General features: G+C 34.6%; 2 protein-coding genes across 4 annotated transcripts in view; both read left to right on the top strand.

The window, feature by feature from the left end:
- The first annotated feature begins 1560 nt into the window (after positions 1-1560).
- RMDN2 (regulator of microtubule dynamics 2) overlaps positions 1561-27657 on the top strand; it is a 48573-nt gene continuing 22476 nt past the window's right edge. Inside the window, exons 1-5 of one of the 3 annotated variants that reach the window (XM_039887392.1) lie at positions 1561-2025; positions 2213-2270; positions 6152-6618; positions 25481-25655; positions 26658-26760. In XM_039887392.1, the coding sequence (XP_039743326.1) occupies positions 1955-2025; positions 2213-2270; positions 6152-6618; positions 25481-25655; positions 26658-26760 (874 nt within the window). In that variant the 5' untranslated portion in view covers positions 1561-1954. Of the gene's footprint in view, positions 2030-2212; positions 2271-6151; positions 6619-25480; positions 25656-26657; positions 26761-27657 lie in introns of all 3 variants that reach the window. The other 2 variants (XM_039887391.1, XM_039887393.1) reach the window with 2 other exon arrangements.
- Positions 12165-14408, top strand: LOC120622091 (uncharacterized). The gene is made up of 2 exons (XM_039888117.1): positions 12165-12181; positions 12784-14408. The coding sequence occupies exons 1-2, from the start codon at positions 12165-12167 to the stop codon at positions 13889-13891; spliced, it is 1125 nt and encodes a 374-aa protein (XP_039744051.1). The 3' UTR covers positions 13892-14408.

The following is a 27657-nucleotide window of genomic DNA, read 5'->3' as shown; positions in this document are numbered from 1 at the left end:
CTGAAAAGGACACAGAGGTTAGAAAATAGATGGCTTATGGAAAGATGATAGGGTAGTCTGGCTATAGCTGAAGTATAGGATGATGCCTGGTGGAATGGTAGGGAAAAGCTGGAAAAATAGATGGGAACAACTTGTGATGGGCCAGTACAAACCATAGTGAAATGTTACCAGATGGTTGTAAATGCTGTGCTAGTTGTGATGAATTGGTGTCTCAGTTTGGGCTGCTATAACAAATTACCATAGACCGAGTGGCTTAAACAACAAACATTTATTTTTCACAATTCTAGATGCTGGAAGTTTGAGATCATAGTGACATTATGGTTAGGCTCTGGTGAAGATCCTCTTCTGAGTTGCAGACGGCTGGCTTATTATGTCCTCACATGGTGGAAGGAGACTGAGCTCTGGTATCTTACCGTTCTAAGGGCATTACAGTAATCCCATTCATGAGGGCTCCAAACTCATGACCTAATTATTTCCCAAAGGCCCCACCTCCAAATACCATCATATCAGGGATTAGGACTTAAACATGAATTTTGAGAGAATTCAAAGATTCAGTCCATGACTGACAGCAACTTTTGGAATTTCTCCTGCTCCTTCCCCTCCTCCTTTCTGAAGTTCCTTTAAGACTGTACACTCCTTTTTATCATCCCTACCACGGCGCCTGGCAAAAACAGCACTTCTCTGATATTTACTTTTAACTTTACCCAGAGATAATGGCTACCACTGAGTTTCTACTTCTCAGATAATTTTTACCGATCAAGGAATGGAATCAAAGTTGTTGGAGGGCAAGCAGAGAACAGGTGTTACATAGGAATACAGGAAGAGTCCAGCTATTTTACCCTACTTTCTGAACTTGAAGAACAAGTCAGTACCAGGTGCCATCTTCATCTTGGAGCATAGAGTTCATAAGGCCCTGTTCTCAGCCCAGACCCATTATTTTTGTTGAAGACTTCTCTGTGCTAATGCTGGGCATGCAGCAGTGAACCTCAGTGGGCTCCTTCTGGTGCTTTAAGCTTCTTTTCAGTAGTATTGAAGAGTAAAGTTTCTTCAGTAACACAATCTTGTTAAGCCTTGCATAACAGGTTTACATTATATTGTATTCTGGCCAAATAAAGCAAATATATTAACATTATATTGTAATATCTTTGCACAACATAATATGAAAGTGCTTCTTAGAAGAAAATGCTTTAGTAGTTTCGAATCTTAAAGTCTGACGTCTTCCAAGATATAACTTAGTTTTAAGAGTACGGCTAGGCTTATTCTTGAATGCAGCTTGCTTAAAGCTCAAAAACTATCTTATAGTCTTATATAATCCCCACCAGTAAAGAGCGTTGTATGATTTTTAAAATATTTTTTGATAGTGTACCCATTTTTAGTTCATTCAGTACATTGGTGGGGAATTTAGTAATCAAGACCAAGTTCTCTGCAAGCCTAAATTTAAAGCTCAAAGTGAGAGTGTGCAGTTGTTAAACGAGTTTATTTGGCGGAATTTTATTTTCATTATACAAACCACAGTGAAATGTTAAGCATTTGAGGAGATTGTGGTTTTCATCCAGACAACTTAGAGTGGTGGGGGAACGAAAAAGATGGGGATTGTGCTCATTAAAAAGGAACATCCGTTAAAGTGAAGTTTAAAAAAACGTGGCTGTGGACAAGATGACTAATTGGTTCAAGCCATCAGCGTTTGACACTGTCATGCAGAGGGAGATTCGCGGTTGTACCCTAGAAAGGGGCGCGATAAAAGGATGATAATACTAGGGGAGGGGAGGTGAGTTTGGGAGCATGAAAGAACCTGGATGGGGATAGGTTTGGGGAGCGGCAGTGACGGAACGCGCTGGGAGGTGGAAGGTCGCGCCAAGCCTCAAGCGGGGACAGACGCTGGTGGCCCTGAACCAGGGCGCGGGGGGAGGAGGACGGGCTTCGAGGGGAGGCGGCATCCGGGCAACAATGTCCGATGCAAGCCGAGCGGCCCGGCGGAGCGCAGTTTTCTTCTTTTGCCAAAGGTGCGCTAGGCATCTGCCCCAGGTGAGTTAACAGCCAGCGTGAAGAGGCGGGACCCGCGGGGTGAGCGGCCGCGGGGAGAGCGGCCGCGGGCTCCTCCCCGCGGCGCCTCCGCGATTTGGGTCAGGACGCCCGGCGCCGGGCCTCGGGACCCGGAAGCTCCGGAACTAAGGTCGGCTCGCCGCTTCCCTCCCACACGCTCTGCCTGCAGGTTCCAGGTCCTCGGTCCCCAGTCTCCCACGGCAGAGAAGCCTCTGCGACCAACACAGGTGCGTGCGGAGGACAGAGGGCGGCTCGGCAGGCCCGGGCTGGACGCAGCCAGGGACGTGCAGAACGCTGAGGCAGCACTTCCGGTGGCGGCCACTGCACTTCCGGGTCGCGTGGAAGTGCTGCCCTGCCGCGCCCCTGCAGAGCATCCTCCAGCCTGCCGGCGCTGCTGCTGGTTTTCCTGGCAGCGGAGCGGCATTATTACCCGCCGCTTTCCGGGGCACAGCCCTCGCCGAGCCGGCGCCTCGGAAGCTACAGCCCCGCGGGTCGTGGGGTGCGTGGGGAGTGGGCAGGGTGCTGCCTCGGCCCGGCAGGTCCCTGCAAACCCCGATGAGTTTTTGTCGGAGACACTTGCTAACTTCTCACTTCGGCTCCCTGGGTCTTAACCTTTCAGCCTCCAGCAAACGTTTTTGTTTTGCTTTGCTCGAAACAAACTTGGATTCTCTACGTATTTTACACAAAACGAAGGCCAGATTTTCAGTGCGACAAACATTTGCAAATAAGCCAAACATCAGAGAGCCCTAAATTTAAAATATTATAAAATAGGAAAAATAAAACCTGATGAGATATGAGTATTGGAATTCACTTACAAGTATCAGGTTATCCAGGTTGCTGTGGGGAATCTGATCACAAACTCAAGGCCTTAGAGCGATTCCTTTGAGAGGCTTAATCCTCAGGCTTGTCTAATCCATAATGTTCCTTTACCCCTCTTGCAAAACTTTTCATAAATTACCCGAGTCTATCAGTTATATACTTATTTCTCCCTAAGAATCTGCCGATGAATTAAGTGAATATATATGCTAGGTATTGGTGAAAGCATTATAATTTTACTTAGTAAAGCATGATTTTTATCAAAATTTAAACTAGAACATGAAAATGTTTTCCGAAGTTAATTTTTCATGATAGTTTCTACAGATTTTAATGTAGAAATATCTTTAGCGTCAACATTTTGACTATTTCAATAGAATTCTTGATTCTCATCTTTAAATAACAATTATGTATCACACATTAATTTTAGATGCCAAGAATTTATATTAAAATTAGCACCTTACAAATTGAAACTTATTAACAGGAATAACATTTAGCATCTTATTATCTAGTCTATAAATTTTTTAATTACTGTGTTTTTATTCTAAAGTGCAAGTATATATTACTAATTTCATAATTAAATGTATAAAACATAAATGATGTAATACAACCTTTGAAATTATACTACAGGCAAGCAAGTGTTCTAATTTATTTTCTACATCAGTATTTAATGAGTGGCATTTTTCAAGTTATTTGCTTAGAAGCACATTCATTTTTTAGTGATAACAAAACTCAAACGTAACTTGAGCTATTAGTCTCTAATTGTTGCTATTTAAAACCAATACCTGCTCCATCGATTCTAGTTTTTTCCCAGTTGATTTTCATAGTTCTAAAGTCATATTTCAGCTCTGAACATCTCTGCCCAGGCAGCATTCTCCTTCATGTCCTCAATGATAGTTTCTGAATCTTTACACAGCAGTACATCCAATAGTTATCAAGGGTGATAGTTCTCACTTCCTAGTTGGATGACACCTACGTAAATGACTTGGCATCTGTGTGCTTCAGTTTGCTATCTACAGAGTAAGGATCATAGTAGGACCCACCTCAAAGATAATTTGAGAATGGTATAATTCCTTAAGAAAAGATGAAACAAAATTTGATACTCTGTCTTACCTGTTTAAACTTGGTACCATCTTGGGGAGATTTTGACTTCTATTTATTTACTTAAGTGAAAAAAATTTCAAACTAGGCTGTTTTTAATTGTAAAGTCGAAGGAAGGCCCAGCAGGTATGAGCCAAGAAAGTAATCAAAATAGGAATATTTCTTTTAGTAGACCTCAAGATCAGCATTTGAACATCCTGCATTAATCTTTTTACTGACAGAAAAGAGCCAAGATGATCAAGCTTGTTGCATAATTATTAGATGTGATGGAAATGTAAGTCATGAGCATATAATGGCTTTACTTAGTATTTCTTGCCTTTTCACGATATTCTTTCAAAATATTTTAGTTTCGTGATATAGTTTTTTTTTATGGAAATAAAAGTAAACAACTAATAATTACCTACAACTTCAGCTGAAATTACAAATTGATCTGAGTTTACTGCTGACAAGTTGGGATGGATGGGAGTGGATAGATGGTTACTCTTATAATTCACAGTTATACGAACTAGGTATAAAAAAAAAAAACTTTTTGCTTAAAAAAGATTAATCCAGGAAAACTGTAACCTGAGGTCAGACAGGCCAGTTTAAGTACACAGGCTTTGTACTTGAACCTTTGGCTTCAGAAGAAAGGATTCTTAATTCTCTTGGATATAGTATTTACCAACACCTGAGGCAATTTCTGAAAGATTATTATTTTAAAATCATTAGTCTTCATTTACACTCAGACCTGTAGTAAAATAGAGTTTCCAAATAGTTCTTTCTGTGCATACCTCCCTCATCTACAGTACTGTGCCACAAAAATTCTAGGTGCTTCAGTTTCCCTGAACTCTGATCTCTGTTCAACTCAGACTACCAGGCTCTGTTTGGTTTTCCCCTCCCTGTGCCAATAGTTCAGACATTGCCTCCAGTTGTAAATTTGGAGAGATTAAAGGATTTACCTAATTTGTTTCCTTTTTCTCAGGGATCATAGGTGGCAGTGCTGTAATGATCTGCTCCTTGAGAAAGTGTCAGGAAAAAACAAACCAAAAAATTTACAAATTTAATTTCCTGTAATGAACAGTTTACCCCTATTTGTAACATTTCTCCCAAGTTGCTAACATAATTTAATACAGGTGGTTACTTTTTTACAAAATAGGGGAAATTGATGGGAAAACAATTTTGGGAACTTTAAAGTCTGTAAAAAAGTCTTTCTATATTGTACTGTGATTACAAAAGTTCACCATAGTTCTGCTATACTTATTGCCACTTTAAAGTCTCTGAAGGAAAGGGGCTTTCATATTATTATGTTACTTTAAGAGTCTTCTTACTTTAAGAACAGAGATAAGCAATATAACTAGTGAAGATGGGAAATACTAAAGAAAGATTATGGTGCATTTAGTCAAAGGAGCTGAATTTATATGGAATTACGTGGGTCACCAAGCTTGGGCCTGAAATACAAAAAGGTGAAAGTTCAGGAGAAAGGAATCAAGGAAATTATTTTTTCTTACTATTTTAAAAAGTGAAAATTTGAAAGAAAAGGAAATCATTAAGACCTCAGCAGAAATATAAGGAGCAGAAGAATTCTGAGTCAGAGGAAGAAAGGAGATGAAGCCTGCATATATATTAGCATTTTTGCTTTCCATGTTGAAAAAAACAGATGGAGTGTTTTACAAACTTGCCAGAGCTCTCTAATATATTTTGTATCTCAAAACCCTGGACCTTAAAAACGTTTATCACTCTACAGTACAAATGTGAACTAGGTGCTAAGGAAGAACGTTTTTCTGGCCTCTCTTAAGATTAGATAAGACTCAGAAATCAGCACACAAGTTAATTTTAGACAAAAGGTTCAGACGGTTAAGCATAATTCGAATTCTTAAATAGTTTTTTTCAGAAATTTATAATGATGCTTCAACCTCTATCATACCCTTTAAAAAGTTACAGTAAAGAGTAAATTTCAGATCAGTCCTATAGAATACAAATTCCGAATTAAAGTTGATACTTTACACTGGACTTAAGTAATATCCTTAAAGTAAATTTTTCTGCTAGGCCACATACATTATTATAAAGGTAACATAGTTTATGATTTATTTTACCAAGTACTTTTTTGTGTGTGTGTGATACAGATTGGTTTTTGTTGATTGGATAAACTCTATCATTTTTGTCTTGGACAAAGATAGAAACAACATTCATTTACATTTATGCTTTTTAATTTTAGAACAAAAACCAAGAAATGCCTCATTCCACAAACAAAGAACTGATACTTGGCATTATGGTGGGAACTACGGGAATCAGCTTACTGCTTTTGTGGTACCACAAGGTTCGTAAACCAAGGATAGCGGTGAATTTACCTAAATTTCTTTCTCTGGGTAATACATTCGATTCGATGACTTTGCAAAATGAAACATACAATGGCCAAGGAACAGCAGCAATCTTTCAAGGAAGGCAACTTCAGATATTGGAGAAGTTAAATGAATTACTGATCACTATGGAAGAACTCAAAGAAGAAATCAGAGTTCTTAAAGAAGCCATTCCAAAACTGGAGGAATATATACATGGTGAACTTGGAGGGAAGACAACTGCTCATAAGATAAGTCCTCAGCACAGAGCTAGAAAAAGAAAGCTGGCCACAGTTCGAAGTTCAAGAACAAGTAATAGTTCAGAGGAAGCGGAAAGTGAAGGAGGGTAAGTTTTTTAAAGATGTTTCCCATGTTGAATTGATGATTTATTGCGTTATTACTATTATTTAAGTACTTTTATTATGCATTCCCAGTCATATATTCTGTTACTAACAAGACATAAAAAAGTGATTATTTTGGCTTGCATTATAATTAAAACCATATTCAATAGAAGTTAGTATTTAAGCTAGAGTAGACCATGTTGACAAAAAAGATGTAAGTAACTTACTAGTGCTAGGTGGCATCACGTGAGTATTGAAGAAGACGGTAATTGTTTGCCAAAATTTGTAACCTATTTTTATATGTGGCCACTGTGTGACCCCCTATATAAGACTTGTCCAATAAATGCAGTCCAATAGAACCTTCTGCAGTGATGGAAATGGTCTAAATTTGTGCTTCCCAGTATGGTAGCCACTTGAAGTATAGCTGGTACAACTGAGGAGCTGATGTTCTAATTTTATTTAATTGTAATTAATTTAAAATAAATAACCATATGGGACTAGTGGCTACTGGATTAAGCAGTGCAGACCTAAAAAGATTTGAGAATGTACAAGTGATTCAGTTTTATCCTAGACTAGAGTAATCCATTCGATTGTATTCTGAAACCAAAAGCATAAATAATATTCTTTTAAGGAAAAAATGATTTATGAATAAAGAAATTATGCCTGACTAGTTTTTTTGAGGAGTAAAGTAGGCAAGTAAATAAAGAAGCACTAGTAAATATGACATAGCCTGAATTTCTTTAGGGCAGAGACCTCATGTTTTCATCCTTATAGTCCTCACAGCTGATATTGCTGGAACACGTCTGTACTTCTTGACCTAAAATATGTACTTTTTTTGTTTCTATTGTTTTTAAAACTGCGTCTAGTTTGTTACTGGATCAGTTCAAACCTTTGACCATGTACTGTTTCTTTATCTTTACTAGATTGCATTTAATAGCTACTATTTAGTGAGTTAGTAAACCTTTCTTTCAAAAGGAACTAATAGTAGATAAGGCAAGTCTAGAGATAGCCTATATTAAATTGTTTGGTGATCCCCAAGCAATACTTTTTCTGCCTTTCAAGTCTCATACAGATAACCATGCTATCTGAGTAGCAAACTACAAACAGTGAACCTATGTGGATAAGTTTAATATTGTAATGAACGAAAACAGAAAACATAACAGAGTTAACCTAGTGCTAATTTAGCGATGACCATTATTGTTATTTTGCATAACTGGGTATATCTGGTATGCCATTTGTACAAATAATAATTAATGTAATAGATGGAATAATTTACATTCACTACACTCAGATCAGCTGAAGATGTAACTGTGCATTATAACTGAATTCAGAGTAGTTCACTATCTCCGTTTTGGATAATGTGAGAAAAGTTGAACATGTCAATATACATTAATTCAGTCAATTCTAGTTTAGAGCTAGTCTTTTTTGTGTTAAAGACTCAGTCACATTCAGGGTTCTTCTGACTTCCCTCATCCTACTTCCCCTCCAGGTGTGTACTAGGATGCAAAAAGGACTTATCATCTAGGCACCAAGAGAAGGGACATTCAGTCTTGATATCATTTGTTGTCCTTATTGGACCCCAGGAGTTGGGAAGCTCTTGTGAGCTACCTCCAAAGGCCCTTTTAATCATCACTCTGAGGGGTTACTAATTACTCAGATGTTCTAGAACAGCTACTCAAAATGAGGTCTGTGGGCCAGAAGCATCAACTTTTCATCTAGTCTGGGAGCTTTATGGAAATGCACATTCTCAAGGCTCACCTCAGACCTAGTAAATCAGAACCTCTTGAAGTGGTGCCCAGGAATCTGCATTTTAACATACTCTCCTAGTGACTACGATGTACCCTTTGTTCTAGAAGATTTTCTAACATCTGAGATATCATGATGAGATTGTTTTAATTAGTGACAGTTATGGTTACAAGTAAACATGGAGCATAGTGAGCTATATCATGATGGAGTATTGGTTTTGGTGGGGATAGGGTGGCTGAGGTAAGAAAGGAGGAGGTTTAGGTTGACCATAAGACATAATCAACACAGAAGGTGCCTGAGATCATGGAATTGATAGAATAACAAGAGTCAGGAATTGATTGAAGGAGAAACAGATTTTACATGTGTGTCATTGTAAAGTTTGCTAGCTTCTTTCGGGTTAGGTCTAATTGCGGTTTTCTTAAAAATAAAGAGTGAGGGGGCAATTTTAGGAATAGAGATTTAAATAAGTTGTCTATCCAGAAACTATTAAACAATTGCTATATATTACCCATACTAGTACGTGATTTCTTTTCTTTTCAAATGTTTAGGCTCATCTGGATCTTCTTCTCAAACCCCAAACACATACACCCAGACCCTTTTTTAAAAAATTGATAATCAGTAGAGGGAGAGTGGAATGATCTGACATCACTTATTACCTTCTTTGGGCAGAAATATTTTTCAGCTTTGAGATCCAATTATAACTTCACCACTTCCTTTGGGCCAGCTCAGTGGGGGAAGTGCTTCTTTTAGAGGCCCTAGATGAGATCGTTAAACAACAAGCTGGCCCAATTTGGGAAAGGAAAGTTTCTTACAGAAACTATATATGGATCTTAATGTGACTTAAGAACAATAGACAATCATCTCACAAGATAGGGGAACAAAATAATAGATTGCTGTAGTGAGAGCCAGTCCTCCTTGGGCTTCTTACTCTCCTACACATCTTGCTAGGTGTCCTACGAATATAAGGCCCTGAAAAATCTCCCCCCGCTCCCCGCCTTGATTTTTTTAAAAATTGAGACTACTTTTTTGGAGCAGTTTCAGGTTCACAGCAAAAATTTAGGGAAAGACACAGAGATGTCCCATGTAATCCTTACCCTCACACATGCATAGCCTCTCCCATTATAAAACTCCAGCACCAGAGTGGTACGTTTGTTACAAATGATGAACCTACACTGACACATCATAATTGATCAAAGTCCATAGTGTACATTATGGTTCACTCTTGGTGTACATTCTGTGGGTTTGGACATGAATCTCATGGTATCACACAGTATTTTCACTGCCCTAAAAATCCTCTGTGCTCTGGCTATTCATCCCTCTTTCCTCCACAGGCCCTGACAACCACCGATCTTTTTACTGTCTCCATGGTTTTCCCTTTTCCAGAATGTCATAGTTGGAAACATACAGTGTGTAGGCTTTTCAGATTAACTTCTTTTGCTTCATAATATGCATTTAAGTTCCCTCCATATCTTTTCATAGGTTAACAGCTCATTTCTTTTTAGTGCTGAGTAATATTCCATTGTCTGGATGTACCACAGTTTATTTATCCACTCATCTACTGAAGGATGTCTTGGTTGCTTTCAAGTTTTGGCAATTATGAAGACAGCTGCTATAAACATCCATGTGCAGATTTTTGATTGGACATAGTTTTCATCTCATTTGAGTAAATACCAAGGAGCATGATTGCTGGATTGTATGGTAAGAATATGTTTAGTTTTGTAAGAAACCGCCATACTGTTTTCCAAAGTGGCTGTCTTCACTTCTAAAGTGGCTGTACTATTTTGCATTCCCCTAGACAATGAATAAGAGTTCCTGTTGCTCCACATCCTCACCAGTGTTCAATGTTACCTGCGTTCCAGATTTTGACCATTCTATAGATGTATAGTGGTATCTCACTGTTGTTTTCATTTGCATTTCTCTAATGACCAATCATGTGGAGCATCTTTTCATATGCTTATTTGCCATCTGTATATACTCTTTGGCGAGGTGTCTGTTAAGGTCTTTGACCTGTTTTTAAATCAGGTTGTTCATTTTCTTATTTTTGAATTTTAAGGCTTTGTATATTTTAGATAACAGTCCTTTTTCAGATATGTGCTTTGCAAATATTTTCTCCCAGTCTGTGGTATCTCAATCTCTTGACATTGTCTTTCACAGAGCAGAAGTTTATTAATTATTTCTTTCATGAATTGCGCCTTTGACGTTGCATCTAAAAAGTCATTGCTTTTTAGTTCTCAATATCCCGAATAAGGGAATATTCGGGATATTCCTCCTGTTTTTGTTCCCTTCCTAACCTTCTTTGGGAAACCTTTGAAGACATTCCTTTCCAGAGGCCTAAAGCTCTCTGATTCTCACCATACAAGTCTCAGTTTGTCATTTGATTTTACTCTACATGCAAGCTAATAATTTATCCAGGTTTTCTCCAATGTAACCTTCTAGGATTTTTATAGTTTTGCATTTTATATTTAGGTCTGTGATTCATTTTTGAGTTAATTTCTGTGAAGGGTATAAAGTCTGCATGACCACCGTTTATCCTGGTCATTTCTCAAGGTTGTGGTGAGAAACCCTGAGGAATGAGGTAATGTTTTTCTCCAGGAGCAAAAGCAAGTTTAGCCGATTTGCTTACTGCTTGCTATAAAAGTGGTGGATTCCCTAAGCTTCGTGTTCTTTTGTTTGTAACACAACTCACTGCAAATGCAAGAGTCTCTAGGCCCTCTGCACTGCCCTAGTAGGACCTGGGGTCAAGGAGAACCAATACAAATATGCTGATGATCACATTGCTTGATTTGCTGTGGGTAATACAGCTCTGTCTCTGACCCAAGAGTAGTATTTCTTCAGTATCCATGGAACAGTAACAGATTAATTTATTAGCTTGCATGTAGAGTAAAATCAAATGACAAACTGACAATTGTATGGTGAGAATTAGAGAGCTTTAGGCCTCTGGAAAGGAATTTCTTCAAAGGTTTCCTAAAGAAGGTTGTTAGGAAGGGAACAAAAATAGGAGGTGGTAGTAGAATATTCAGGATATTGAGAAGTAAAAAGAAATATATTTGAGAAGGTATTTTATGTCGTAAGTTGCTACACACATACACTTATATGGACAGTGCAGTATATATACATATTTTTGGAATAACGCTATTAACCTTACCTTGAAATGGGTATAAATTGTTTCAAGGGATTATAAACAGCAGAACAACACATCTTTATAGTCTATGCCTGTCAACCACACAATCAGACAGCATGCTTTACTGCCAAGTTAGCTGAACCTTGTTTCATTTGGGGGCAATGACATTTGCTATTTAGGCTTTTTTACCTTCTCTATATATCTTCGAGCAAAGTTTGTAAAGTTACTTTTCCATATCACTGGAAGTTGTAAAAACATGGGGGTAAAGCATGTTCAAGTGAAAGAAGAATGAGTTAATAGGCCAGAGGTATGGAGGGCAGCTAGTGAGATAGTTCCAAGTCAAGAATTATACAGATATCATATATGGTATTGCCTTCATCCTGTTATTTTCTTATCCCTTGATTTGTTGGCTGACTCCTTGAACATAATGACGTTAGAATACACATTTCAGTCACATGAATTGGAGCTTTTCAGAAAGATGAGCCACAGGACAATTTTATTCTAAACTGACGTCATTAGATTCTAGAGTTTGCTGTCATCACATTCTATGTTATTGCCATGTTAATTCCACATGCAGCTTAAGAATTCAGTCTTCTGACCTGTTCCACCTACACAGGGCAATTTATGGCTTCAAGGTGATGGCTTAGAAAGGAAGGGAGAGATTTATTTTGGATTGAATTCAATATGGGAAAATGCATAAGGTAAGTCTTTATAAAGAAAAAACACTTCTCCATATGTTTCATGTGCTGAAGAACATTGATATACCAATAAACCAAGCTTTAATGCTTCCTTTAGTTTCCCACATAACAATATATGGAATAGCTGGATATTTATATGAAATACTCTCCAGACAGATTCTGTTTGATCCATGGTTAATATTTTTAAATGCATTTATCAACAGTGTATAAATTTATTATACTTAACTCCTTTAAATAGAGTAGTTTAATACTCTCACACAGATAGTATGGTTTATTATTTTTAAAACAGAAAGTTCCCTTTTCCTTTAGGGGATCCTTTAGTTCTGTTGCCCCTGATCTTTCTTTATGCCTGCTTCCCTGAGTCTTTCAACTTACCTTCCCAAGGTTTAATAGACTGGGCAGATACTATTGTGAGTAATTAGAGACAGCCTTTTAGACTTAGGCATTCTTCTGGGTACCTCTGTGTGACCATCCACTGCAGCTGCCATAATTTTCTTATTCCCTGTTTACATATTAATAAGGTGGATGTTATTCTTCAAGAGGCTTGGCAGGTTTCCACTTTTGCTCCCTATTTTTTTCCTCATTTGACACTTTTCTCACTCTAGCTGCTGCAAAGAGGACCAGAGCTTCCAACCAAATTGTCCTGAAGATCAAGTACCTTCAGATCCCCTGCTGCACCACGGAGCCTCTTCTATTATTCAGCCAACCACATCTCTTGATCTTAAAACAAGTCATGCTTATACAATACGTAGAGTCAGTTTACGTAGAGGAAGTAAACATTTATATTCTCCATCAAATACATCTATTCACTCATCTTTCTCTGAAAGAAGATGCTCTTTATTAGCTAAATTTCAGAAAAGCTGTGCTTCCCTTCACCGTCAACAAAGTAGAGCAAACTTTGATTCTCAAGAAAAAAGCAACTTCAGTGATTTAGAATCTTCCTCAGGACATTTTGGCTTTAGATCCCAAATATTTTCCTGTGCCCCTAAACTAAGTATAATTTCCTGTTATGACGGTGCTGCAATTTTTAGTCTTCAATCAAGTAATGAGAACACGTTTAATCCAAGTGAAATTGAAATAGTTTCTAAAAAGTCAAGTCCTACTGATGCTGAACAATGTATAAGGTCTTGTTCTCCTGATTATACTATTAAACACTTTATAAATTTTGAAACAAAAGCTAATTCTTCAGGCCATCAGAACTCAGTTAATAGAAGCACCCATCAACAACAAAGAGCAGCCTCCTTTTCAGTTCCACCTTTTATTTCCCATTCATATCAACAAAATGGAATTGCCACTAATATGCAAGGAAGAAGCCAATTAAGGAAAGCTTCCCTTCATCCTGGTTCTCAAAGTCACAGTACAGATAATTCTTCAGCTGTGATTCAACCACATCCCTCTCAAAGTGTAACTTCTCCTGTTCTCCATAATATTCAATTTTCTTCATTTCATAAAAATACTACGAGCTTTACCCCATTTCAAAATGAAGTTACTGCAGATTCCTTTGAGGATGAAAATATTGCTAACTCGGAAAGATTTGAAGACCAATTTTCACCTGTTGAAATTCCTGAAATAAGGTCACCTCAGACTTTACCCTCTCTTAGAAGGGCAGCTCACATCAGAAGTTTTCCTCCCAGGCACACTATAGTCTGTAGAAATCACTGCTTGGTTCTCATAGATGTGTTCTCCCTTATTAAGCATCACAGCGTTTTCTAAAATAGATGTCTACGTTACAGTCTAAATTTAACTTTAATTGCAGTGTTTTTTGAAAGATAGTTTATTAACATTATTGAAATATGGAAGTCAAAGATTATTCATGTGTTTCAGGCCTGTAACAGATTTGGGACAGATTGACTAGTCCCTAATTTCTGAGTGACTATTAGAATACATTTGTGCTCTGAAAATAACATCAAGCTTTGATATATAGGTCTTCTAAACGTATTGCATTCTTTGAGAGTTTAATATCTTCTTTTATCCTAGTCTTATCATTAGAGATAGTATTTCTAAATATATTGCTGTATTTATCAATTCCCAAATTTTCATTTGTATAAGACTTGCTAGCTATATTTCTCATGCCAGACATTCCACTGACAGATGATGTTTTTACTAATGCAAGGATCATAAGTAGAAACATATTGTCATGGAAATATGTAGAATATATTGAAACCAGATATTTTAACTAAATACTTTTAATACACATTAATGTATGCATATGTCTAGAAATTCAGAGAACTCTGAAATCAGAGATTAAAAAATGTTTTTATTTTTTAAAAAATATTTTTTCAGAAGTTTTCCAAAATTTTACAAATTTTAATAAAATTTTTATTTAAAAAAGTGTCTCCCAAAATTTTTAAAGGAATATTTTTTAGATTTTTTTCATTATATTAAAGTTTATAAATATATTTATCAGAATAACTATATAGGCAATTAAAAAAAGTATATAGGCAATTAAAAGTACTTAAGTTAGAATATAATTAGTCTTTTTAAAGGAAAGGAATTTACATTATATTCACTTATTTGTCATAATAAAATGCTGCCTAACTGTATCATTGGTCAAAATGCTATTTTTGTGTTTTTCTCCCCCTTTTTTGTTTGCATAGATCTTAAATTTTTTTTCTATTTTAGTTTTTCAGTTGTGAAATATGCATAACATAAAACTTACCATCTTAACCATTTTTAAGTTCAGTGGCATTAAGTATATTCATATTGTTGGGCAAACATCATCGCCATCCATCTTAAGAACTTTTATCTTACAAAACTGAAATTCTGTACCCATTAAACAATAACTCCCTATCCTCTTCTCACTAGCCTCCAGCAACCACTATTCTACTTTCTGACTCTTTGAATTTAATTCCTCTAGGTACCTTATGTAAGTATAATTACGTTATAGTTGTCTTTTCATAGCTAGCATATTTCATTTAGCATACTGTCTTCAAGGTTCATCCATGTTGTAGCATGTGTCAGAATTTCCTTCTTTTTTAAGGTATAATAGTATTCCGTTGCATATATAAACCACATTTAGTTTATCCAGTCATCTGTCAATGGATACTTTGGTTGCTTCTACCTTTTGACTGTTGTTAATAATGCTGTTATGAACATGAGTGTACAGATACCTCTTTGAGACCCTCCTTTCAATTATTTTAACTATATACCTACAAGTGTAATTACTGGATCATTTGGTAATTTTATTTTTAAGTTTTTGAGGAACTGCTGTACTTTTTTTCAAAGCAGCTAGAACATCTTGCATTCCTCCAAGAGTGCATGAGGATTCCAATTTCACCACATCCTTGTTAACGGTTGTCTGTTTTTGTTTTTTTTTTAATTGTAACCATCCTAGTGGATGTGAGGTGGTATCTCATTGTGGTTTTGATTTGCATTTCCCTAATGATTAGTGACATTGAGCATTTTTTTATGTGCTTATTGGCCATTTGTATATCTTCTTTAGAGAAATGTTTATTCAAGTCTTTTGCCCATTTTATAATAAGGCTGTTTACTTTTTGGTTGAGTTGTAGTTCTTTGTATATTCTGGATATTAACCCTTTATCAGATATATGACTTAAAAATGTTTTCTTCTATTTTATGGGTTGTCTTTCACATTGTTGATCATGTCTATTTATGCACAGAAGTTTTTAATTTTGATATCCAGTTGATATATTATTTCTTTTTATTTTTTTGATGTTGATGTTGATCAGGCCTTCATTCCCAGAAAAAATCCCACTTGTTCATGGCATATAATCATTTCAGTGTTTTTACAGATCTTTTTGCTAATATTTTGTTGAGGAGTTTTTCATCAATATTGACCAAGAATATTGATCTACTTTTCTTTAAGTATGTTTGTATGGCTTTGGTATCAGGTAATGATGACCTCATAGAATGAGTTAGGAAATGTTCTTTCCCTTTAACTTTTGGAAGGATTATGAGTAATACTGGTGTTAATTCTTCTTTAAATGTTTGTGGAATTCACCAAGGAAGCCATGTGGTCCTGGGCTTTCCTTTATTGGGAGGTTTTTGATTACTGATTCCATCTCCTTAATAGTTATAGATCTGTTCAGATTTTCTTTCTTCCTGATTCAGACTTGGTATGTATGTTTCTAGGAATTTATCCATTTTATCTAAGTTATCCAGTTTGTTGGCATACTATCCTTCATAGTACTCTCATAATCCTTTTTATTTCTGTAAAATTGGTAGTGATATCCTGTCTTTCATTTCTGATTTTAGTTATTTGATTCTTCTCCTCTTTTTTCTTAGTCTAGCTAAAGGTTTGTCAATTCTGTTGATCTTTTTGAAGAACCGACTCTTGCTTTAGTTGATTTTCTCTATTATAGTTTTTTATTCTCTATGTGGTTTTTCTTGTTGTTGTTGTTCTAATCTTTATTATTTCCTTCCTTCTACTAGCTTTAGGTTTAGTTTGCCCTTTTTTTCTAGTTCCTCAAGGTAGAAATTTAGATTGTTGATTTGAGACCTTTCTTCTTATAAACACTTACATCTATAAGTTTCCTCCTGCATACTGCTTTGGCTGCATCCCATAAGTTTTGATATATTGTGGTTTTATTCTTATGACTCAAGGTATTTACTAATTTCTCTTGTGATTTCTTCTTTGACTCATTGGTTGTTTAAGAGTGTATTGTTTAGTTTTTACATAATTATGGATTTTCCAGTTGTCCATCTGTTGTTGATTTCTAGTTTCATGTCATTGTAATTAGAAAAGATATTTTATATTATTTTAATCTTTTAAAAATCATTAAGACATGTTTTGGCATAACATGATTTATCCTGGAGAACATTACATGTGCACTTGAGAAGAATGTGTATTCTGCTGTTGTTGAATGGGATATTCTGTGTATGTTTGTTAAGTCAAATTGGTCAGTAGTAATATTCGGTTCCTCTGGTTCCAGTTGATCTTCTGTCTGGTTGTTCTATCCATTATTAAAAATGAGATATTTAAGTTTCCTACTAGTATTTAACTGCTGTCTCTTTCTCCCTTCAATTCTGTCAATGTTTGCTTCATATATTTAGGAATTCTAATGTTTAGTGAATGTATGTTTATTATTGTTACATATTATTGACAAATTGAGTCTTTTGTAATTATATAATGTCCTTCTTTGTTTCTTATAAGTTTTTGACTTAAAGTCCATTTTGTCTGATATTAGTATAGCCAGCACTCTTTCCTTCAGTTATTATTTATATGAAATATCTTTTTCATCCTTTTTCCTCTAACCTATGTGTGTCCTTAGTTCTAAAGTGAGTCTCTTGTAGACAACATATGATCCTGATTTTTTAAATTCATTCTAACCTGTGTCTTTTAATAGGGAATTTAATCCATTTACATTTAAAGTAATTACTAATAGTGAAAGACTTATTATTGCCATTTTGTTATTTGTTTTCTGTATGTCTTATATAGTATTTTTTTGTCCTTCATTTCCTTCCTTACTGCCTTCCTTTGTGTTTGCTTGACTTTTGTAGTGACATAGTTTGATTCCTTTCTCATTTTTGTGTCCATGTATTCTATAGATATTTTCTTTGTGTTTGCCGTAGGCATTACGTATAACATCCTATATTTATAACAACTATTTTAAACTGATAATAACTTAATTTCAATTACATATAAAAATCCTTCCTTATACAGTTCCACCCCCCCACTTATTTTATTGATGTCGCATATTACATCTTTATTTATTGAATAACTATTAGCATATACTTATCATTAATTTTATGCTTTTCTTTTTAAATCTTTTGAGTAAAAGAATAAAAAATGGAGTTATGAACCAAAAATAGAATAATACTGGTTTTTAGATTTATCGGTGTATTTACATTTACCAGAAAATTTTATAATTTCATGGCTACAAGTTACCATCTAATGTCTTTTTGTTTCAATTCGAAGGATTCCCTTTAGAATTTCTTATAAGGTAGGTCTAGGGATAATGAACTCCCTCAGCTTTTGTTTATCTGGAATGTCTGAATTTCTCTCTCAATTTTAAAGGACGGTTTTGCCAGATAGAGAATTCTTGGTTGACATTGTTTTCTTTCAGCACTTTAAATATATCATCTCACTGCCTTCAGGCCTACAAAGTTTCTTTTGAGAAATCTGCTGATAGTTTTATTGAGGATCCCTTATTTATGACAAATTGCTTTTTTTCTTGCTACTTTTAAGATTTTTAAGATTTGTCTTTAACTTTCCACAGTTTATGTGTATGTCATGATGAGGATCTCTTTGAGGTTTATTCTGCTTGGAATTCATTGAGCTTCTTGTATTTGTATATTCATGTCTTTCCTAAAATAAGTGTGTCAGGGTGGCTATTATTCCTCAAAATAAGCTCTCTACCCCTTCTCTCTTCCTTCTCCTGGGATTCTCATAATATGTATATTGGTCTGATTTATAATGTTCCATAAAGTTTCTTAGGCTTTTTACTTTTCTTCATTTAAAAAAAAAAATTTTTAGATTCAACAATTTTAAATGATTTCTCTTTAAGTTTGCTGATTCTTTCTTCTGCTTATTTGGGTATATTTTTGATGCCTTCTAGTGATTTTTTTTTTTTCCTAGTGAGGCTAGTTACTGTAATTTTCAGCTTCTTTGTCTCTTATAATTTCTAACTCTTTGTTGATATTTTTATCTTGTTCATATATTGTTTTCCTGATTTCTTTTTGTTCTCTCTCAATGTTTTTCTTTAGTTCTTTGAACATATAACTATTGTCTTGTTAGTCTAAAGCCTGTATTTCTTTAGAGTCGGGTTCTGAAAATTTGTTCATTTGAACGGGGGCATCTTTTTCTGTTTCTTTGTGTGCTTTGTGGTGTTTTGTTGAATATTGCGCATTTGAAAAAATAGCCACCTATCCCATCCTTTGTAGATTGGTTCCATGCAGATGAAGAACCTCACTAATTAGCCCAGTGTGAGGGTTTAAGGTCTTCTCAGGTCCTTTCTAGGCATTTGTTTTCCGTAGGCCTATGTATATGCTTTTCCCCATAGTTCCCTTATATACACAACTGTTATTAATTATCTTAATTTCAATAAGAGTTTCACCCCTGTTTTTCTTGGTGTCTTAGTTGTCCTGTTGTATTCTTTTCTCCATACTCTTTATACCCAGGCTACCTGTGAGTCTGCAGTCCCCCTGTAGCTCTCACATACTATAGTGCCTGCTACTGCTTTTAGTGGCCTCCAATCTGATAACCAAACTATGTCTTCATTTCTGTCTGAGCTCTGAGGCAAACAAAACAGAAACCAATCTCTCAGGAATCCCCTAGACATGTGAGAAAATAAGATCCACTCTTTTCCTCCTGTCCCAGCAGAGAAGAGTAGAATTGGACAATTTCTTCCCAGCCATGCTGTGCCATGGTGAGCAAAAACACCATGAAGTTTACCACTGTTTTGAGTATGGCTTTTTCTTTCTTGGGCATTCACTTGTTTACTGCAAATCTTTGACTGGTTTCTAGATCTCCCACAAAGCTGTTTCAGTCTGTCTATTTTTATTTATTTAGTGTTTTCATAGTCCACCATCTTGCTGACATCAGTCTCTTTTATCATGTATCTTTTGAAAAACAAAATTGGGAAAGTGAGGTGTTGGGTAAGGCTGAGCAAAGGGAACTGAATCAGGGTGCCTGATGTAGGGAGAGACTACAGTACTATAGCCAGGTATGCTTTGTTTATTCTGATGCAACACACTTGATATAGCTTGTAAATACACTATTTTATTTTCACAGTAAATAATGTAATTTCCTCTTAAGTGTAAGTATGCCTTCAGAGACGCTATTATTGCTACTGAAGCTAGTAATTATGCAGAAAGGAAGAGATAGAGAACATGGCATAGTTCCTATTCAAATTAGGAGCAGCAAATAGGGCCAGAAAAAGTGTATGAGGAGACCAGTGTTTGTTGGTAAATTTGGTTATTTAGAGTGAACTACTCCAGGCCTGCTAAAAGAGTGTTGGGAAATTCTGTTTGACATCAGATAATCTATGAAATGCCTTTTTCCCTCCCAGTATAAATCTAAACGCTAACCCAAAGTTGATACAATTTCCCCAGGCATATTTAGATATGCCCTATTTTTAAATTTTGCTTTCAGAACTTTCTCATAGTTTTTGATAAATGCTCAGTTATTAGTAGAAGATCCCTGTCCAAAGTAAGAAAACTATTTTCCTACACTTGAGTGTTTCTTAATGTTGGAAAGAGACTAGCCTAGATGTTCTCTTTTGTTTTGTTGGCCAGTTTGTGTATTATTATGATATTACCACATTGACTTACTATAGCTCTTTTATACTATAATTCTGATATCTGTTCTTTAAAATTCTCTTGGCTCTTCTTGCAGTTGCCCTTTCATATTAATTTTAGTCAGGTTAAATTTTATAGGAAAACACCATTGTGGTTTTGATTGGAATAGCATTAAAAGTATAGGTTAATTTGGGGCCATATGAAATCATTTTAATGTTACGTTTTCCTGTCTATGGATGTGATATCTTTTTCCATTTATTTAGGTATTCTTTAATGTCTTCCGATGACATTTTGTATAGAAAAGTCATTTTAAAAAACTGTTATAGCATTTTTCCTTGGTACCGCATATTTTTTCTGCTATTATTATAAATGTTATATTTTATAAAATTACATTTTCTAACTTGTTTTATAGATAGAAGGATATAATCAATTTTCAAAAATTCATTATAGATGTAAGTTTTATTTATCTGTAATTTCTGTTGGGTTTGTTATTCTGTTGAATAATATTCAAATGGTAACAGTTCTGTTTCTTCTTTCCCAATTTTTATAATTTTTATTTGTGTTTCTTTTAATGTTATGCTAAGAGGATCTGCAGTACAATGTTGAATAGAAGCAGCAATATTGTACATCCTTCTCTATTCCTGATTTTAAGAAGAAAGCTGCTAATATTTCATCATTAAGTTTAAAGTATATTATAGTTTTTAGTATCTAAAAACTTCTGGTCAGAAGTTCCTTTCTCTTCCTTGTTTATAGGTTTGATATTTCTTTTGTCCTGAAATGGCATTGAATTTATTTTTAAAAAATTTTTTTGGTAAACACTAAAATGATCATATAGATTTTAAAATTTTATCTGTTGTACCAGAGAAATTTTCTAATGTTAAACTGCTTTTAGTACTCAGGACAAACTCAGTTTGGTTAAGATGCTTTCTTTCATGTTCATTGCAGTTTTTTTGGTTGATATTTTTGAAAATTTTTCCATCTGTATTTATGTATGAAATTGGCCTATGATTTTCAAATTTTATACTATTTTTGTTTGTTTTAGGTATCAATTTTACTAGTTTCATAAAATCTGCTGAGAGGTGTTCTCTCTTTTTTAATTCCTTAGAAGAATTTGAGTCAATCTAACTCTTTGGATATTTGATAGAATTCACTATAAAACTCTGTTTTCTCTCTCTCACTATCTCTCTTTTTTTGTCGCAGAATACATATATAAATTCTAATTTAATTTATTTAATGGCTATAGTGGTATTCAAGTTTTTGTTCTTTTTTCTTATAAAAATAATGTCTTTATTGAGATATAATACATATAGCATAAAATTCACCCTTATAAAGTATACAGTTTGGTGAGTTTTAGTTTATTCACAGAGCTGTACAGCCATCATCACTGTCTAATTTCCAAACACTTTCATCACCTCATATAGAAAGCCTATACTGTGTACCCACTCATTCTTTATCTACCCTCACCCCTAGGCCCCATCAACCATTTCTCTACTTTGTTTCCATGGCTTTGCCTATCCTATACATTTTATAAAATGGAACCATACAATATATGACCTTTCACTTAGCATAATGTTTGTTCATGTTGTGTCATGCAACAGCACTCATTCCTTTATATTACCAAATAATATTCCATTGTTTACCATTTTGTTTATCTACTCATCTATTGATAGGCATTTGGGTTGTTTTCATTTTTTGGCTGTTATGAATGATGTTTTAATGAACATTCCTGTGCAGGTTTTTATGTAAGCATATGTTTTCAGGTCTCTTAGATAGGTACTTAGGAGTGTAATTGCTGAGTCACATGGTAACTCTGCTTTAACATTTTGAGCAACTGCCAAATTGCTTTCCAAACTTGATGCACTATTTAACAATCCTATCAGTAGTGTAGAAGGGTTCCAGTTTTTCATTGTCACTTGTTTCCTTATCGCTTGTTTCTTTTATTCGAGACATCCTAGAATGTGTGAAGTGATATTTTATTGTGAGTTTTGATTTGCATTTCCCTAATGACTAATGATATTGAGGATCTTTTTGTGTGTTCATTGGCCATTTGTTATCTTTTGCAGAATATTTATTCAAGTCCTTTTCTTATTTTTAAATTGAGTTATTTGTTTTTTTTATTGAGTTGTATGAGTTCTTTATACATTTTATATACAAACCCCTTATCATATATATGATTTGTAAGTATAGTAGTCCCCCCTTATCCACAGGGGACATGTTTCAAGACCCTCAGAGTATGCCTGAAACCTTGGATAGCACCAAACCCTATATACACTATTTTTTTTCTATACTAAATAACAAGTATACAAATGAATGAATTGTCACAAACTAAATACAGTTGTGAAGCCAGCACCCAGATATCAAGACAGAATATTATCAGTACCTCAAATATTTCCAACATGCTCTCTTCCAGGCACTCTCTGCCATCAGCCCCAACAGGATAACCCATCTTGATTTGTAAATGCATAAATTAATTAAACTTATTTTTCTTTTTCATACAAATGAAATAATACACTAGTACTCTTTTGTGTCCAGCTTCTCTCAATCAACATTATCTTGTGATATTCATCCATTTTGTTGTGTGCAATTGTAAATCGTTCATTCTCATTACTAAGTATTTTTCCATTGTGTAAATATACCACAACATCTAAGCTGTTCCTAATAGGCATTTGGTAGTTTCCAGTTATGGAAAATTATGATAGCATAAGCATATATACGCATATCTTTTAGTTATATGCTTAGGAGTGAAATTGCTAGATTCATAGAGTATGCATATGCCAACTTTAGGATATATTGCCAAAAAATATTTCCAAAGCGGTTGTACCAGTTTACACTCTCATCAGTCATGTATGAGAGCTCCATTTTCTCCACATCCTCACCAACACTTGGTATGTTTGTCTTTTGTCATTTTAGCCATTCTGGTAAGCATATAGTTAGAAGTGTATTTTTAAATTATCTTCAGATATTGGGGTTTTCTCCCCTATTTTTTAGTGGTGATTTCTAATTTAGTTGCATTGTAAACAAAGAACATAGTCTACATAATAGATTGTTAACTTTTGTGGCTTGCTTCATAGCCTTGTGTGCATGCCTGTTTTTATAAATATTCCAGATGTTTTAGAGAAGAAAGTGTTCTCCAGATGTTTGATGTCTAGTTCTATATGTTGGTTGGATTTGAGCATGTTAATTTTGGTGTTTAAATTGTATCCTTACTATTTTTATATACTTTATCAATTACTTAGAACGTTATGTTAAAAATCCCTTATTCTGATTAGTGCATTTAATTACTCTTTATATATCTTTTAATTTGTGTTTTTTATATATTTGAAGCTTGTGTTTTTAGTACATAGAAATCTAAAACTACTCTTTCTTCCTTACAGATTGAACCATTAGGTGTTGTTTCATATCCATCTTTAAATTTAATGCTTTTTGCTCTAAAAAAGATTATGTCTGATGTTAATTTAGTTACTTTCTTTTGATTATCATTTTCTTATATCTCTGGTGCACAAAGATATAAGAGTTAGCTCATGCAAACTCTGATTTTGGCCTAAGTAAGTAAGTGTCACTTTTACTCATTTAGTTATAAATAATGTAAGGCCTTGCCAACCACTGTAAGGACTTATATTTTCATTCTGATTTGGACATATATTGGAGGGTTTTGAACAAAGGGTGACATGATCTGATTCATGGTTTTTAAAGAACCATTCTGGCTACTGTGTTGAGAATAAACTATAAGGGTCAAGGACTAAAGCAGGGAGATGTGATAGGAAACCATTACAGTAATCCAGGTGACATGATGATGGTTTAGACCAGGGCAGTAGTGAGTAGAGGTGGTGAAAAGTGGCTAGATTCTGGATCTCTTTTGAAGATAGAACTAACAGGAATTTCTGACAGATTGGATATTGCTTAAGAGAGAAAAAGAAGAGTCAAGGATAATTCTAAGTTTTTTTGATTTGGGAAACTGAAAGAATGAAGTTTCCATTAATAATGTTGAAGAATTTGAATATCATTTCATATAGTATCTTCTTTATAAAGACTTTGAAATAAATTTGAGTCTCAGTATTAGAAATGGTTGCACATCTCTCAAGAACTTACTTTGTTTGTGTCTTTCTTAGTGTCTGCTGGAGACTGTGACTTTATGATATAAAACCACATTTGTGTCCCTTGAAGCAAAGATATAGATATATAAAGTATATGTTTTTTTTTATTGACCTCACTTTCATTGGGCCTTGTTTTTATCTTTTCTCACTACTTGTAATTTGTTCCCTTATATGTTATATATCTTTATGTGCCTCCTTAAAATCTTTTTAGAACAGGACAGGGTCTGAATAAATGAAAACAATTTGTTTGCATTGTATTATGCCAAAAGGAAATGTGGAAAGTAGCATGAATTTTTAAGCTGAGTTAGAGCATCATTTGAACTATAAATGTGTGTGTACATGTGTGTGTTTGAGTGCCTGCTGAATTCCTATAACTCTATATCATTCATTAAACAATATTCAGTGCACATCCACTATGTGTAAAGTGCTGTTCTAAACACTTAATACACTAGTTAATATATTGCAGGAAGCATTCAATCTAGTGGGGGGGGGTGATACTGACAAAAATAACACATGTAGTAGATTAGTAAATTATATAGTATATCAGTACATGATATTACAGGAAAAATATGTCAACAATGGTAAGGGAGATTGAATGTAGGTAGGTTGTAGTATGGAGGTTGCTGTTTTAAATAGAATAGTCTGGATGGGCCACACTGAGATAACATTGGAACTGAAACTTGAAGGAGGTGAGGATGTGAGTTATGTCCCCTTCTGAGGGAAAAGCAAGCAAAGGTCCTGAGATAGGAGTGGGACTGGCACGTTTAAGGAACAGCTAGGCGGCCAGCGTAGAGCTGAATAAGAGTAGTAGGAGCTGAGGTCAGAGAGGTGATGCGATTGGGAAACAAACCTCTGTTGCGAGAACTTGAGCTTTTTCTCTGAGTGCAGGGGGTACCACTGCCGGATTTCAAGCATAAGGGAGTTGTGATTTGACTGGCATTTTAAAAAGGTCACTCTGGCTACTATAGTATACTTTCAAAGAAGTTGATGATTATTTCTGCAATTTTAGGTATATTACAGCTAATACTGATACAGAAGAACAGAGTTTTCCAGTCCCTCAAGCACTTAACACACATGTAGAGGAATTAAATTTAGATGTCCTTCTGCTGAAGGCAGATAATTTACGTTTGAACGAGTCTAGCAAGATGGAGAGTTTTGAACTACTTTGTGACCACAAAGAAAAGGTAAGTGATATCTGATAATAACATATTTGAATAGTTTTAATTTTTGATTTAATATACTTTCTCATTCATATTGTAACCACAACAATTGTTTCACAGTTTATACAAGCTAATTGATTGATGCAAAATTTTTTATAATGTGACTAAAAAAGTAAATTGAGTTCATCAGGCTCTCAAATCATAAAAATGAGAACCAAATATATGACTATACAGATTTACTTTGATCCTTATTAATTTGATATATTTAATAAATATTTTATAACAGATAAAGAACAAGATACACTGCTTCTCTGAGGGGGGGCTACATTTTAAGTTTTCTAACTTATTATTAATATAACAGCCATCAGTATTTTAACCTATTTCTACCACTGGTCATATTTCAATGTTTAATGTTAGGCTGAATTGGGAAAACCCATCTCTCCCACCACTACCACCACCACACACACACACAAAAAAAGTTTGCAATATCCCAAGAAGCAATAAATCTCTTTCTTCCCCATGAACAAGTCTACCCTTTGAGGATTTAGCAACTCTAAACACATTGTCAAAATTTTTAAATCTTTAGGATTATATTTAGATAATACAGGTAAAAAACGTGACTGCTCTTTTGAGTATATGGGATCCGTAATGACTTGCCAGATGTTATCTGAAATGCTCATTGAAGCATCATATTGATAGCAGATAACTGGAAAGAGAATAAAAAGAGGATACTACAACTCAGGGAGAATGTATAGATTCTGGGGACTATCAGTTTTCACTTCTACGTAGCCATGGAGCTAGTGTCTGGATAATATTTATTATTTTTAAGATCCAAACGTAACTTTATATTAAATCACACTTTTTAGCCATGAATATTTTAATTTAAAATATTATACATACGAGAATAGATTCAGTCATTTATAAATGCCAGTTTACCTGCCTAATTTTTTTAAAGTTGCAGTACAAAATATTTAATAGTCTGGTCAAGTTACTGAGTTAATCTACTGTGAAGTTCTATCTTTTCAGTTTAGAGATGAAATCGAATTTATTTGGAGATTTGTTCGTGCTTATGGAGACATGTGTGAGCTATCTACAAATACACAAGAAAAGAAACATTATGCTAATATTGGTAAGTATTTTATAAAGATTGATTATCATCAAGTGACTATTATCTATAATAAACTACTAATTTTTAATTAAAGCTAAATTTTCTTAGCTGAAACCAATATGTTTAATCTATTTCAATATATCCTGGTACTGAAAAATACACATAGTCTAAGGACAGAAAGGTTTTTTTAGGATTAAAGAATAAATGTATTCTTTAAAAATATTTGAGCATATTAGAATAGGCAACTGAAAAACTCACATTTCAGCTTTTGAAGTTTCAAAATTTATCTTTATAAAACAAGATTAGCCTTGAGTCGATAACTGTTTTAGCTTAGTGATGTATCCATGGTTGTTTATTATACTGTCCTCTATACTTCGGGGCATATTTTTGAATTTTTTTATAATAATAACAACAAAACAAAAACAGCCAAATGTCACATCATTTATATATATTTATGTCACCTTGACTCTTACTGAATAGCAAAATTCTTTCTTCAAAAAGCCCCTTAACTGCTATCTCTGTGTTTCAGGGTAGTAATTTGATACCAGAACTTCTTTAATTCTTTTCTTATTCCCTAGTCCTCTCTTTTCAAAGCTTTCTTTCTCTAAAATAGCATGAGGAAGAGATAGCAAAAAGATAATGATACTTCAGATCTCCTTCTAGTCCAGGTACCTGTCATTTTTATTTCCAAGAAAGAAATGTTTCTAAACTCCTTGTAATTACGTTTTTTAATGTTTGTTAGGTCGTTAAAATCCTTTTTTTTTTTTCAATTTATGTAGATTTCTACACAGGGTAGTTCTCTTAATGGATAGAACTATAAAATACCACTTTAACAAATTAACAATAGGGAATGGTTTTAGAATAAAAGACTCTTTTTTATAAAGATTATCTCAACGACTCATTTTGCAGATCATTAGA

Source organism: Pteropus medius, unplaced genomic scaffold, assembly GCF_902729225.1.
Source record: "Pteropus medius unplaced genomic scaffold, Ma_sr-lr_union100, whole genome shotgun sequence".
NCBI lineage: Eukaryota > Metazoa > Chordata > Mammalia > Chiroptera > Pteropodidae > Pteropus > Pteropus medius.
Note: the sequence above shows the minus strand (reverse complement) of the source record. Positions and strands in the feature narration are given on the sequence as shown.